Source organism: Lithobates pipiens, unplaced genomic scaffold (genome assembly GCF_037356315.1).
Source record: "Lithobates pipiens isolate NorthernLeopardFrog02 unplaced genomic scaffold, aLitPip1_a1.2 Scaffold_13, whole genome shotgun sequence".
Taxonomy (NCBI): Eukaryota; Metazoa; Chordata; class Amphibia; order Anura; family Ranidae; genus Lithobates; species Lithobates pipiens.
This window is the reverse complement of record NW_027507718.1, coordinates 403,583,256-403,599,733: the sequence shown is the minus strand read 5'-3', so window position 1 is coordinate 403,599,733 and position 16,478 is coordinate 403,583,256. Positions and strand designations below refer to the sequence as shown.

Genomic DNA, 16,478 nt, shown 5'->3' with positions numbered 1-16,478 from the left:
GTGGCCCCGGACTGAGATCATTTTTATTCATGCAGGTCTCCCTAAAAATGTGTAACATGTCACTTGGCGTGTTAAGCCTTTTAGAGCTTATGTCTGGATTCTGTCTTTTTTCCGGGAGAGAACTTAAGAGCATAGCCTTCTAAAAGACATCACGATGATCTATATTTAGAATGAATGGAAAGAAATCTTTTTTTTTTTTTTTCTTTTTATGTCAGTGGTGCATTAAAATGAGTCAGAAATATTTAACAAAAAAAGAAAATGTCAGGAAGGACAAATACACATAAGCTTCAGGCAAGAAAAGGAGGCAGCAGAAATTGTATATTCTGAGAGGATGCATAAAAATGAAACCTGACCCATTTTTGAAGGAGTGGGAAGAAGATGTGAGGATGATAAATTTTATCTGAGCTATGTCTGGAGGAGAAGAGAGAGAAGGAGATGAGAAGAAGACAAATGACACCTGACCCATATCTGGAGAAGAGAGGGAATGAGATGTGAGGAGGACAAATGACATCTAACCCATATCTGAGCAAAAGAGAGAAGGAGATGAGAGGAGGACAAATGACACCTGATCCATATCTGGAGAAGAAAGGGAATGAGATGTGAGGAGGACAAATTACATCTAACCCATATCTGGAGCAAAAGAGAGAAGGGGATGAGAGGAGGACAAATGACACCTGACCCATATCTGGAGAAGAAAGGGAATGAGATGTGAGGAGGACAAATGACATCTAACCCATATCTGAGCAAAAGAGAGAAGGAGATGAGAGGAGGACAAATGACACCTGACCCGTATCTGGAGGAGGACAAATGACACCTGACCCATATCTGGAGAAGAGAGGGAACGAGGTGTGGGGAGGACAAATGACATCTAACCCATATCTGGAGCAAAAGAGAGAAGGAGATGTGAGGAGGACAAATGACACCTGATCCATATCTGGAGGAGAACAAATGACACCTGACCCATATCTGGAGGAGAAGAGAGAAGGAGATGTGACGAGGACAAATGACACCTGACCCATATTTGGGAGAGAAGAGAGAGAAGGAGATGTGAATAGTACAAATGAGACCTCACTCATATCTGGAGGAGAGAGAAGGAGATGTGAGGAGGACAAATGACACCTGACCCATATCTGAAGGATAAAAGAGAGAAGGAAATGTGAGAAGAATAAATTACACCTGACCCATATCTGGAGGAGAAGAGCGAGAAGGAGATATAAGAAGGATGGGTAACTTCTAGAGGAGGCATGAAAAGGAGATGTGAGGAGGATTAATGACATATGACCCATGTCTGGGGAAGGGGTGGAACCTGATCCATGTTTACAGAAGAAGTGACACCTCACTCATATCTGGAGGAGAGAGAAGGAGACGTGAGGAGGACAAATGACACCTGACCCATATCTGGAGGAAAAGAGGGAGAATGGGACGTGAGGTGGACAAATGACACCTGACCCATATCTGAAGGATAAAAGAGAGAAGGAAATGTGAGAAGAATAATTTACACCTGACCCATATCTGAAGGTGAAGAGCGAGAAGGAGATGTAAAGAGGATGGGTAACTTCTAGAGGAGACATGAAAAGGAGATGTGAGGAGGATTATTGACACATGACCCATGTCTGGGGAAGGGGATGGGAGGAGGACAGGTGGAACCTGACCCATGTTTACAGAAGAAGTGAAAGAAGAGATGTGAGGTGGACACAAGTGACACCTGACCCATGTCTGAAGGACAATGGGAGAAGGAGATGTGAGCAAGATTAGTGACACCTGACCCATATTTCAAAAAGAAGTGAGGAACAGTGACGGCCGGTGCTCAATATATTGGGGGGGGGGAACTAACACCAAACCCCCCTCCCACCATGGGAGAGGGCTGGAAATGCGGCGATCGCACACCCCAACCCCCTCTCCAGAGATGGACGGGAATGCGACGATCGTCACCCCCCACTCCTAGGAGATGGATGGGGTGGTGGCGATCAGGGCATTACCTTTGGAGTCAGGGGGAGTGAAGAGCCAGGCCGCTGATTCTCCTCCTGGGTGAACAGGAAGTGTGTCCTGAGACACAATTGGCCAATCAGGTCACAGGAACTGCTTCCTGATGTGGCGGGGAGAGAATCAGGTAGACAATAACCAATATTAATTCACTATTGTCACACAACTGGGTGGGCTCGGGAGCAGTGCTCTGCCCTTCCCCTCCCCGAGCCCACCCTTTTTTAAAGCCAATTAGACCCTCTGGCTCTAATCACGTGCTTCAAAAAAAAAAAAAAACATTAGAATCCATGTGTCCGCTTTTGAAAGGAATGAATGATGGGGGTTAATATTGTGACCCTTGAGAACATATCAAAATGACTAAAAAGGTTACATAAGTGCCTGGCTCTTCAGCATTCTTCTGTGAGCCTGAGACAAGGCTTGACTGGGATAACACACCCTCATAAGACTCACAGGACACGGGAAAAGGACTGGGGCAGGACCACGTAGGATGTTGGAGGGTTGGAACAGAGATTGTGTGTAGTGTTTTTTGACTTTTCAGAAAGACAGGAGGGGGTATCTACAAAAAAAAAAAAAAAAGTAAGCTGGGCTTTTTAGCTGATGTTTCCCTATATGGAGCAATAAGTATTTGGAGCAGCTCTCATTAAATGGCAAACCGTCGACCGTCAACCCGCCAGTCTGCAGAGCCTGATCCCCGCTGCTCAGCAGTCAATAATTGATCGGACCGCTAATGTCCCAGCAACCACTGATGTCATATGTGCATCCTGCCCCCATAGTAACGGGCACATATGATGTAACGGAGCATTATGATGGGCACAAATGATATAAAGAGGCACTGTAGGGTCAACTCATATAAAGGGGCTCTGATGGAGACATTTTATGTAAAGGCGCATTCTGATGGATAAATATGTAAAGGGAGCTATCTAATGAACACATATGATGGAAAGGGGCACTCTGATGGGCACATATGATGGAAAGGGGCACTCCAATGGGGACAACTGATGTAATGTAAGAATGTTATAACTGAAACTTGACAATAAATATTGTTGAAATGCTATGAAAATTGTACATTTCTCAGTTTTTGATAGATATACAGTGACTACAATGTTTCTGAGTCATAGCACAAACTTGAAATTCTGACCTCCTTGTACTTTGTAGTTGTAGTGAGCGGACCTCCTTGAAATTTAATTCAATACCCCTGATTTTGTAAAGCTTAATTAAAAAAACAAAAAACAAGAAAACAAACATTTTACCTTCTCTGTGCAAGGGTTTTGCACAGAGTGGCCCCGATCCTCCTCTTCTCGAGTGCCCTCACGGAGAAGCGTTTTCCATAGGGGCACTCGCGCGGATGCGCTTCCGTGTCCTGCTGCGTCCATTGACACAGACAGCAGGACTTGATCCCACCCCCGGCTCCCGCGTCATTGGATTTGATTGACAGGCGTGAGCCAATGGCTGCTATCAATCTATCCAACAAGGTCCCAAGACAGCGGCTGGAGCTGCTGTGCTCACCCCCGTCGATGGAACGATCAGGTCAGGTAAGTAAAAGGGGGGCTCTGCGGGGCTGCTGCACTACAGCAGGTTTTTCACCTTAATGCATAGAATGCATTAAGGGGAAAAACCTTTGGGGGTTTACAACCACTTTAAGTTGTAGAGAAGACACAATATGGTCAGTAGACCCCATTGCTCCTGTTTTTCATATACAGAGGGTTGGTCCATGACACAGAGGACATTGGTTTTGGAGTAATGTATATGCAGACAAAGAATTATGTTTATACTGGGCAGGACTAATGCTGGGGTTAGAGGAAGGGTTGGTGTGAGGCTACTATTGGTAGGGCATTGCAGCCAGAGCTCCTCTTATTAAAAAAAACATTAGCGCCAGTCTCCCAAAATGCAGTGTTTGCTACCTTAGAGGCTAGTTGCCAGGGCGGAGCACACTCAGGAGAGGGCATTGGGAATGTATAATTGGCTGCAAACACCAATTTTCAGAAAGTCAACCTTTTCTCGTCAGCAGTTTATAGCAGTTTTGTGAGTTCTGTCAGTGTCTGGTTAAAGCTTGTAGGAGTTTGCAGTCTCCTCTGACTGTCTTTTGCGGCTGCATGACCCCTGACCCTCTGCCTGGACAGTGCTGATTGGCCCTGTGCTGATCACATGCACCCTCTCTCTAGCAATACACACCAAGCTGAGCATGTGCAGAGTGCCTCCTAGGGCTCTGTGCTATTAACAGATGGATTGGGGACAGTAAAAAAAAGGGCTAGATCAGAGAAGACAGGATCAAACAGCATTTTTACACAATGCAAAGGATTAACCGCTTAGGTTCCACAGTGAGTATAACAAGCATGGTTTACTGCATATACAGACTGATTTTACTGTTGTGGGTTTAGTAACACTTTAAAATGGAAGTAAACCCTTCCAAACAACTTTGACCTACAGGTAAGCCTAGATTAAGGCTTACCTGTAGGTCCAAGTAATATCTCCTAAACCTATATGGTTTAGGAGATATTTGCCCGAAAATGGGCACCGCTGTCTACGGCGCATGCGCCGTAGACAGCGGCGCGCATGCGCACTAAATGCGGCAAGTCCAAGAATGGATTTGCCAAATTTGTCGACTCCCGTGCGCATGCGCGGGAGTGACGTCATCGCGGCCTCGCCGTATGACAGCGGCGGAGCTGCGAGGCGCGACTCCCGTGCGCATGCGCGGGAGTGACGTCATCGCGGCTTCGCCGCTGTCATTGGTCGGAGCTGCGAGACGCCACCAGCAAGATGGACGCGGCGGACTACAGGGATCAGCGGCGACTTCGCTGGCTCCTGTGTCAGGTAAGTGACACATAATGAGCTACTATGCGATGCATAGTAGTCCATTATGCTTTACCTTTGCAGGGAAAAAAAGAGGAAGTAAACCCATCAGGGTTTACTTCCTCTTTAATGATTAAAATCCAACTCTTTATCAGTATATGATTTTTCTTTTCTGCTTCCAGTATTGGTGTCTGTGAAAACAAATGTCTGAACATTGTGCCAAACAAGTCAATGTAATTAGTATGACTTTTTTCTGTTTAATGAAAGGGATTATTTTGGCTGGTTTTGGCAGGCGTGCTGTAGATGAGATGTATTTATCTATGATGTTGCTGTTCTTGCCTTCTCTTTCATACTTAAACTAAGCGGTGTTTGGCTGTTCTCTTTCAGCATGGACTATGAAGCTGCCCAGCTGGAAAATCAACATGTGCACAGCGTCTATGAGAGCACAGCTCCGTACTTCAATGAAGTGCAGAGTAAAGCTTGGCCGAAGGTTCGACAGTTTCTACTGGATCAAAAGCCAGGCAGTCTCATTGTGGATATAGGTAAGGTTCTCACTGTGGTATTGCTACAGTAAATGTATCCTGCCAAAGGATTTCGATTTTTGTTCATGGGGTCCTGGGATTTATACAGCACTGCCACGTGACACAGCATTGCCTGGCAGGGCTGCATTGGGACACAAATTTGGCCCTGGACTTCATCCAGACCAACCCACTTTAATTTTGCAAACACGCACAAAAACAGTAAACTATACGCAATTGCGCAAGAAAACATAAGTAAAAACATTCCACTGTAAGTAAAAAACACAGGTCACTGCACTATGGGTGAGCAGGGACTTGGGTATCTGTGGTGTCACGGAAAGAAAAAAAAAATTCCCTGCATTGGTGGCTTCATTGGAAGGACAAATGTCCTTCTGTCCGTGTTGTCAATGGAAGAAATAAAATTGTCCCTGAATCCATCATATGGGATGTCCACCAGTACATTTAAGGAGGTGGGGTGGTAGGAAGCTGGTATTGGGGATGGGGTGCTAGGAACCTGGCATTGGGGATGAAGATGACAGGGGTGGGGTGGTAGGAAGCTGTCAATAGGGATGAAGATAACAGAGGTGGGATGGTAGGAACCGGACAGGGGGATGAAGATGACAGGGGTGGTAGGAAGCTGATGGGGATGAAGATGACAGGGGTGGGATGGTAGGAAGCTGACAATGGGGATGAAGTTGACAGGGGTGGGGTGGTAGGAAGCTGTCAATGGGGATGAAAATGATAGGGGTGGGGTGGTAGGAAGCTGACAGGGGGATGAAGATGACAGGGGTGGTAGGAAACTGACAGGGGGATGAAGATGACAGGGTTGGGGTGGTAGGAAGCTGGCAATGGGGATGAAGATTACAGGGGCGGGGTGGTAGGAAGCTGGCAGTGGGGATGAATATTACAGGGTTGGGGTGGTAGGAACCTAGCAATGGGGATGAAGATAACAGGGGTGGGGTGGTAGGAAGCTGGCAATGGGGATGAAGATGACAGGGATGGTAGGAAGCTGGCAATGGGGATGAAGATGACAGGGGTGGGGTGGAGGGAAGCTGGCAATGGGGATGAAGATGACGGAGTGAGGTGATGTGGTGGGAAGCTGAAAGGGGGATTAAGATGACAGACAAAATCTGTGGAGAATAGCTATTAGGACATCTTTAAGCACTTAAAGAGGAAGTAAACCCTGATGGGTTTACTTCCTCTTTCATTCCCTGCAAAGGCAAAGCATAATGGACTACTATGCATCGCATAGTAGCCCATTATGTGTCACTTACCTGACACAGGAGCCAGCGAAGTCACCGCTGTCCCCTGTAGTCCGGCGCATCCATCTTTTCGGTGGGGTCTCGCAGCTCCGCCGCTGTCATTCGGCGGAGCCGCGATGACGTCACTCCCGCGCATGCGCACGGGAGCCGTCACCCGCGGCAGCTCCATTGTTGGAAATGCCGCGCTCAGTGCACCTGTCTTCGGGAAAATATCTCCTAAACCGTATAGGTTTAGGAGATATTTCTTGGACCTACAGGTAAGCCTTAATCTAGGCTTACCTGTAGGTCAAAGTGGTTTGTAAGGGTTTACAACCACTTTAAGCCCCGGACCAGGCCCCTTTTTGCGATTCGGCACTGCGTCGCTTTAACTGACAATTGCGTGGTCCTTTGATGTGGCTCCAAAGCAAAATTGACGTCCTTTTTTCCCACAAATAGAGCTTTCTTTTGGTTGTATTTGATCACTCCTGCGGTTTTTATTTTTTGTGCTATAAACAAAAAAGAGCGACAATTTTGAAAAAACGCATTATTATTTACATTTTGCTATAATAATTATCCCCCAAAATTTTGAAAAAAACATTTTTTTCCCTCAGTTTAGGCCGATACGTATTCTTCTACATATTTTTGGTAAAAAAAAGCGTTTATTGATTGGTTTACGCAAAAGTTATAGCGTCTACAAAATAGGGGATAGTTTTATGGCATTTTTAATAATAATTTTTTTTTACTAGTAATGGCGGCGATCAGCGATTGTTGTTGTGACTGCGACATTATGGCGGACACGGACAATTTTGACACATTTTTGGGACCATCGGCATTAATACAGCAATCAGTGCAATTAAAAATGCATTGATTACTGTAAAAATTTCACTGGCAGTGAAGGGGTTAACCACTAGGGGCCAGTGTAGGGGTTAAGTGTGTGTGTGTTTTTTTTAACTGTAGGGGGGCGTGGCTTGGCGTCTGACGTCACTGATCGTCTTTCCCTATAACAGGGAACAGACAATCATTGACAGGCTCAGTAGGAAGCACGAGGAGAGGTTTGTTTACACTTACCTCTCCTCATTCTTCAGCTCTGTGACCCGATCGCGGGACTTCACCGCGATCAGGTCCGCAGGTCCCACGGTCACGGAGCTCAGGACCCTGGTCGCGAGTGCGCTGCCGCCGGCGCGCTCGCGACCCACGGCTGGGCACTTAAAGAGCAACTTTGTCCAGCCGTGCCATTCTGCCGACGTACATCGGCATGAGGCAGTCCTTAAGTGGTTAAAGGTAGACTGTTGGGATTGAAATATGGGATTTTCCATCCTGGCATGCTTTTAGAAATTCTGTTGTCAGTCACCCACCCAAAAATATGGCCAGAACAATTCCCTTCAAAAGTAAAGGTTGTGTGCTTACTTCTCCGGAGCTCTGTGCTTCCTTCTTTCTCTTCTCTTTCGGACTCATCAAATCTGTTCAGGACTGGAAAGCTACAGTAAGTATTCCACACACCCTGTGGGACAGTCCAGACAGCCATGGGCCGTGCGGGTTTCTCTGATCTGTCGTGGGTGGGACTGGAGCCTGGAGGAGGGGATGACATAATGTTGAGGTGGGCGAAGTGGCGTGCCTGCGCTCAGCACTTCATTGGACTTTGGGTCCTGCACACTGAACAGCAGCACATTAAGCATAGGCACACACACAGTGAGTGACACTCTGGGCTGTCAGAGTCACTCAGCACTATTCCAGTTGAGCCGCGCCGGCTGAGCTGTCAGAAAACAGGGTGGAGAGCTGAAGTTACACTCTGCAGAGCTCAGTGAGGAGAAATCTGGGAGCTGATTGGAAGGAAGAGACACACCACCCTTCACACAGCTCACTGGAACAGTTAATTTACTAAAGGCAAATCCAGTTTGCACTACAAGTGCACTTGGAAGTGCAGTCGCTGTAGATCTGAAGGGGACATGCAAGAAAAAAAAACAGCATTTTAGCTTGCACATGATTGGATGATAAAATCTGCGGAGCTTCCCCTCATTTCAGAGCTTCCCCTCACATCTACAGAGATTACAGTGATTGCTAGCGCCGAGTGGATTTGCCTTTAGTAAATCAACCCCTATGTGCTCTTAAGTGAGACGAGTACACACTATAAAGGGATATGCTTTGTTCATATTTTATGTCTGAGGTTTACAACCACTTTAAAGTGACACTAAGCTCTGTATTTTTTTAAATCTTTTCAAGTATATATTCCTAACTCAAAGTGCTTGCCTTCTATTACTCTCAGCCTCCTCCAATGAATCTCCCAATTCCATTTTTTTTTTAAGCTGTTGTGATCCGACTTCCTACTAGAGGGTGGCTACATTCATTCTAAAGTGTCCAGCGTTATGTATGAATGTAGTCACCTTCTCTTGGTCACCCAAGAGATGGACTATGGGATTTTTATAGTGTGCTTAGAGAGGCTGCAAATAAAGCTCTCTGCACATTTATAAAACAAAAAAAAAGTAAAAAAAAAAAGAGGTTCTGGAGCTCACAGAGGATATTACAGGGTAGTAGAAAAAAAAACAGTAAGAACATGGACGTGTATGGATTATTTTTGGAAAATAAGGATATTGTCCAGTGGCACTTTAGGTAACACTTTGAGATTGTGTTCTGCAGTAGTCCATGGTGGATCATTTTTTAGAGGGCTGTTCGCCAACTATTTTAACCTTAAAAAAGGCCGAACCACCATGCCGCAACTGTGTGCATTGCTGCAACGTGGCTGTGGCATGGCCCTATTATATTTAATAGGATGGCAGTGCCCCCCCCCCCCCCCCCCAAATATTGAACACCAGCCACCACCACATACTTAATGATGTATTATAGCTGGAATGAATTTCCGCTCCTGGCCTCATGACTTTATACTGTTCTAGTTACGCTTTGGGGTAGGTGGCATGAATCTTAAGCTGGTCATACAATTTTCTTATTCAATTTACTTTAGTGTTTAGGTCTGACCTAAGATTATATGGTTTTGGTAAATCTAAAGGAAAATTTTAATTTAAAATGTATGGCCAGCCTTACCAGCTGGTGTTCTGAAAACACAAGACCACTAGCAGCCAGGGGCATAGAACAAGGGATCTCAGTAACCATGCCCAGGACTGGAAGTGCAGCAAAAGCGGACAGCTTTTAATTGCCCCTTAATTGCCCCTCGCAAGACGTGGAACAAGAAGAGTCCCATACAGTGACCAGTGCAGTAATGCTTCCCCATGTGTTCCCTACATTTGCTCATTGTGACTTCAAAGCGGATCTTCGCTGCATCTGAGCACCACAAACCAAAAACACGATTGAATTCATTTTTAATATTCAGAGCAAACTCCCCTATCCATCCATGTCTCCATACTTTATTTTGTTGGCCATCTTCATACCTCCCAACGTTTTGAGATGGGAATGAGGGACACCTATCAGCAAACGTATGCAGGCCTAGGACACACCCCCTTAAAGGAGAATTGTACAAAAAAAAAAAAAATTTGTTAAACCACCAATTGCTTTTTTTTACAACTACTATTCATTTATATTGGCTTTTGGAATTTACAAATGCAGCAATTTAGAAATCAGATGAAAGGTTTAGCGCTGGAAACCACTTTGTGATAGATAAAAAGTGCATTTTATATACATCTATTTAGATCAGACCAAAATGAGGGACAAATGAGGAAGAATGAGAGACAGAAGGACATTGCTCCAAATAAGGGACAGTCCCACGAAATCAGGGACAGTTGGGAGCACTACATCTTGAGTAAGGGCAAATAATTCATGTAGCATTTAATTCCTGCAATCCGTCTGTCCTTAGCTCAGGCATGCATGCAAAAGAGTGTGCTTAGCTGGAAAACCCCTCCTCCTATCCTGAAGACTCCTGAGATATATGACATAATTTTCCTTGGCAAGAAACCAGGAAGTAACTGAAGAAATGTAAAACAAAAAGTTTAAAACAAGTAAATATGATATACTTTCCTATTTACTGATGCTAGCAGCATGAGGATGAAAAATAATCAGTGTTTATTGGGGAAAATTAAGTTTCACTTTAACTGTGATGTCACATGACCAAGTAATTGGAAAAGTATTCCTGCACAGCTTTCCCATAGGTGATCTTTTTGTTAGGCCGGGGTTTTGTCAGATTTTGTAACGGAAGTGACGTTCCATCGCCGCCATCTTGTTACACCCGGCACTCGTCCACAGTAAGGATACAGTGAGAAGGCGGCAAGCGGACATCTTCTTACACCCATCGGAGTTTTGCAAATTTACACTTATTTTTAACAGTAAACTAAGCCTATATAGTAAAATACAGTATTTAATAATTTGTCTGTCTTGATGTTGAATTTTAAAAGCAGCGGCAAGCCTGTTGATCTCACAGGTTTGCTAATCTGACAGAACACCGCTGCTTTGAAAAATCAACATCTAAACAGTCAGACAGATTTCAAAATACTGAATTTTACTATATAAGCTCAGTTTACTGTTAAAAATAAGTGTGAAATGCAAGACTTCGGTGGGTGTAAGAAGATGTCTGCTTGCCGCCTTCTCACTGCATCCTTACTGCGGATGAGTGCAGGGTGTACCAAGATGGTGGCGACGGAACGTCACTTCAGTTACAAAATCTCATGGGTTGCCTAATCTGACGAAACACTGGCCATAGATGGAGCAAATTTTCTTCCTGCAGCGCAATTCCCCCATCAACACAGACAGTGTTGACAGAGGAATCCCTCCAGCCGAGACATTGTATCCTCCTGGCGGGTGGGTGGGGGAAGCCATTCCCACCAGGAGAAGACAGTGATTATTGCTAGTGGCTATAACAGCCGGTTGTACAAAAGTTGATTAATCAAACAAATTAGGTACATTCAGCCTGCCCATACAGGGTTTGAATCCTGGCCAGTTCCTGCTGAACCGGATTCGAACCATCTATGGCCAGCTTTACTGCTTCTTTCTTCCAGGTGTGGTTTGGTGTTAACAAGGGATAGAGCGTCAGTCCAGAGTATGGACGTAACTATGTAAAAAAACTTCAGTTCTCCCACAGTAACTCATAGACACAAAGCCAAACATTATTAATGTACAAAAAAATCTTTATTACCATGATTGTATCCTGCATACCCCCCAATTAAAATGATATTAATCACATTACCAGGAACTGATGAGTAGAACTGCAAACTCAGCAATAATCAAAGAATTCCAATAATAAAAAGAAATGTGATTTAAATTAAAATACTGTAATCCATATGCATAAACATGATTTTCCTTACTGCAATTTATTTCTACTAAATGAGTGGACAGTCTGGACACGGCCTCTACTTTGGATGGGGTGAAGTTTAACCAACCGGCTCCGGTTATATGGCTTTAACTTGGCGTTGAATAGTTTCCTGTTACAAGTTTGATGGATAATAACTGCTGTATACTTGGGTGGCATACTCTGTTTATCCCTTGCATCATGAGGCTTCTCCTAGGTATGTGACCTGCATATTGTTTCATTATTGAGTTATCAGCACACCTCCAATACTGCTGTAACAAGTTGACTGTTGCCTATTTATCATACAGCCGCTAATCACACAGTTCTAACCCTCTGGGGAGGTCTGTTTGCTAATTAAGTGGGTTCATCTGGCTCATTATGTATGCACAGAATATGGAGTGATACCTCGGTGTGATGGCTGTTATTGAATGCTCTATTTGGAGCATGCTTCTATGAGTGTATTTTCAATTATTCCTGCACTTTATGTGCAAACCATGCAAGTATACAATCCATCTTGGGTTTGTTTTGTGAGATCTAAACCCATGTTTGCCAGTTGAAGGAACCTATTTCAATGATCGTCTGTTAGAATTATCATTGATATATAGCTTATTTGCACCCCAGAACTTCATTGCATGTAATATTCAGTTATGCTGTGTACTCAGTATTTATTAGGTCATTGATTCCTTGAGTTTGTCCTCAGATTAAACCTTTGAACAGGATCACTACATTGCCTTATTGTAATCCTATATTGGTATTTCTTGGCTACTACCTTCTACTTGGAGAGGAACTTACGGTGAACCTATTTTTTTGTGCTCAATCTGACTTAAAGTGGTTGTAAACCCTTACAAACCACTTTGACCTACAGGTAAGCCTAGATTAAGGCTTACCTGTAGGTTCAAGAAATATCTCCTAAACCTACACGGTTTAGAAAATATTTACTAAAAGACAGTCACGGCGGTCTACGGCACATGCGCTATAGACAGCGGCGCACAGGCGCACTATCGCCGTTAGCGGCGATATGCCGTTAGTGGCGGCTCCCGTGCGCATGCGCGGGAGTGACGTCATAGCTGCTCTGGCGCTGTGAGTGGCCGGAGCAGCGATACCCTGAAGGAAAATGGAAGCTCCGGACTACAGGGTAAGTGACACATAATGGGCTACTATGTGATGCATAGTAGCCCATTATGCTTTACCTTTGCAGGGAGACAAAGAGCAAGTAACACCCATCAGGGTTTACTTCCTCTTTAAAGTGGAAGTCCATGCAAAAACTAAAATCCCTGCATCTATAGACACCACTAATATAACACTAACCTCTCTATCCCTGTAAAGAAAAGACAAGTATACATAAATTTTTGGAAGCCGATCTGACCCACTCCGACATGATCTCCAGCTCTGCAGAGGACACGGCCGACAACGGCTGTGAAATGAATGGGAAGTGACGTCACCCATGCACTTACTATTGGGCTTCTGTTGTCATCTGTCTCCTCTGCATCCAGAGAAATCGCGGCTGACAGCTCAGCGTGGGATCCGATAGAGAGGTTATTGTTAGATCGGTGGTGTCTATAGATGCAGGGATTTTTGTTTTTGCATGGACTTCCTCTTTAATATATTGAGTGTGTTTATGTATTACAGTACTTTGATTGAAACATTTTTTTTTGTTTTTTTTTATCATCATTTTTTTTATGCTGAGTTTGCAGTTCTACTCATGATTCCTTCCAAGGAATATGGTGCTATCATTATATTTGCACAAATGTACAATTAATTTACTTTATACTCCTAAAAAAATTATGCCTTCAGAACAACACATACAACACTTCACAATATAAATCAAATACATACAAAATAATTAATATCATATGAAAACAAAAAACTTAACCCTCTATTTAAATTAAATGAGTACCGGTATATAAAACTCTCAAATAATAACTGTTTAATTTAAACAAGATGGAATGCTAGCTTGTATTAGGGAAACCCCCAGTAAGTTGGCTACAGGGGCTTCGACTATACTTCTAGACACCCCATCAGGACCCAGTAGCCTTTGGATTCACAGTACTAAGCTAAGCACCATGTTCTTTGAATGTACTAGCGGCTTCACAGTGCCCCACTGCACTTTAGCAAATACTCAGATAAATCACAGTTTTTTTGCGGGTTAGCTGCACATTCGCATAGACTTCAATTATGTCCCGTGGTATTGGTGCGCTGTCAGAAAGTGCATCAACTACAGAACTCCAAAAAGTGCATTCTTGGATAAGGGTCTAATATTGATTTTTGGGGAGGACCCCGTGCCATTTGAAAAAGTTTTGGCATGGAGTTCCCATTAAAATTTATACAAGACCCGAAGGGCCTGGTATGGATTGGTGGGGGACCCCCACAATATATATTTTTTGAAATTTTAATTCCGGCACTTCCTTGGTTTACATTCTGCTGTCAATGGAGAATTGCGCTTAGAGCAGATAAGTCATGTTTGTTAAGGACGTGGCGGCCAGTGGCTCCTTAACAAACAGTTATTCACTGGCTGTTAGAGACGCGGGCATCAAAATACCACATCACTTCACAAAATAGCTCATGCGGTATTTTAGTAGAATTTTTTGAAAAATACATAGAGGTATTTTACCGCAGATCTTAAAGCGGTAGATATCGCTTTGGGAATGGCAAAGGTCTTTAAAGAGTAACTCCACTTTTGTTGAGAAAAAATAATCCCCTCTGGGTGATCAAATGTACTTTGTGAGGAATTTAACAAACTTTGATGCAGATTCTCGCCTTGCTCTGCTCTGGAGAAATAGCTGGTTGTTTCATAGAGTCATATGCTGCGTACACACGTATCAGCCTATCCGGCGTACTTAGTCTGGCGGACAAACCGCCGGACTTTCCGAACGAGCTACCTGCCCACACACGGTACTTTTGCGGCGGACTAGTTCTAGACTAGACTAGGGGATGCTGGGATTGTGACATCATAATGGGCGGGGACATCATCCAGCGATGTCTCTATATAAGTCGCCACACGCCGCGTGCCTGCTATTGTGGCCAGAGACACCGACGAGGCAACAGCTCAAGAAGAGAAGAACAGAAGGCGGCGAGAGCGCGGCGACGGAAGACCGGGCCACCACTTGTAAAAGAGCTAGAAGAAGGCACGGAGGCCCGGCAAGAAGAACCGAAGAGGGGGACAAGACCTTCGAAGTCGGAAGAAGAACCCCGGGCGGTGACAAAGAAGAAAGCCAGGCTCCTCCGCTAGTAAAAGAGCTAGCAGAAGATAGCGGAGGAGTCCAGTGAGAAGACCCCCCAAGACGGAAGACCCCCGGAGCAGTGCAATAAATTATTTTTAAACCTTGTGTGTTGGGTTTTTTTTTTTTACTTTTTTTTTCATAGGTGAATGGGTAGGGGTACATTGTACCCCATACTCATTCACATAGGGTAGGGGGCTGGTATCCAGGGGCCCCCTTATTAAAAGGGGCTCCCGGATTCTGATAAGCCCCCCGCCCGCAGACCCCGACAACCAACGGCCATCAACATGGGGACAAGGTGCTTTGGGGTGGGGGGGCTGCGTGGCCCCCCTTCCCCAAAGCACCCCCGATGTTGAGGGCACGTGGCCCGGTACGGCTCAGGGGGGGCGCTCGCTCGTCCCCACCCCCTTTCCTGGCCGGCCGGGTAGCGTGCTCGGATAAGGGTCTGATATGGACCTAGAGGGGGACCCCCACGCCATTTTTTCGGTGTAGGGCTTCCCCTTTAACTCCATACCAGGTGACGGGGCCAGCGACGCCTCCTTCACTGACCCTGGCTGCCTGGAGCTGCGCTCAAAATGAGCGGACTTTTCTCCGGGCGGGAAAAGTCTGTTCATTTCAAAAGTATGGTGGACTAGCACACGCACGGCCATATTGTCCACCGAAATGCAAGTCCGGCGGACATATTTAGGTGCAAAACTAGTTTCTTAGTCCGCCGGACTATTGGGTAAAAAAAAGTCCGCCGGAGCCCACACACGGTGGGGATTGTCCGCCGGACTTTTCCACCGGATTGTTTGATCATGTGTACACGGCATTATGCAGGCAGAATCTGAATGGAAGGGTCTGGTTCATTATAATCACCTGGCGCACTCTCCATGTTCTGTTGAGAAAAGATGCAGTGTCAGCTTCCCTTTTACTCCTCGGGGAGTATCTCATCAAAACTGACATTCCTATTGCAGGAAATGCCTTAAATGTGATTTTGTATCTTAGTGCAGACTGCTGTGAAATTAAACAAGCACAAGCAGGAAATTACATTTCTGGGAGCATTCTGTACAGAACGCATCTAGGTAGGCATATTGCATTGAATTTTACAGAAATTTACAGGGCCTGTAGATTGAAATTTAAAGGTAATGTTTAATAACATTAAATTACAGGGGTGAGGCGCTAATATACCTGCCCATTGGGAGAAGCGGCGACGATTGATTTACAAGGAGTGTTGCGTGATCTTCAGATGTATCATTCTTATGCTTTTAATTTTTTAGTGAGCTTTTTTATTATCAATACATTTTAATCACTTATTATAGTAATGCACTATGAAAGCTTTTTCTGATATTTTGTGGAATTTATGAATGGGGAGTATTGGAAGTACGTGAAACATCCAGGAACCAGATGAAATATTGGGACTAGTGTTTTATTGTTTTCTCTTATATTCACCGACCGACACAGCTTCTCTCTTAGCCATTGGGTTGTTACGCCACCTTTAGGAGAATACTAGGCATTACAT

The 16,478-nt window shown here is 44.7% G+C and overlaps 1 protein-coding gene across 1 annotated transcript in view; it reads left to right on the top strand.

The window, feature by feature from the left end:
• The window catches only part of TRMT9B (tRNA methyltransferase 9B (putative)), a 100,908-nt gene that overhangs the window by 51,385 nt on the left and 33,045 nt on the right, over positions 1-16,478 (top strand). The window contains exon 2 of the mRNA XM_077477433.1: positions 5,161-5,315. Within this exon, the coding sequence (XP_077333559.1) occupies positions 5,162-5,315 (154 nt within the window). The 5' untranslated portion in view covers position 5,161. The remainder of the gene's footprint in view (positions 1-5,160; positions 5,316-16,478) is intronic.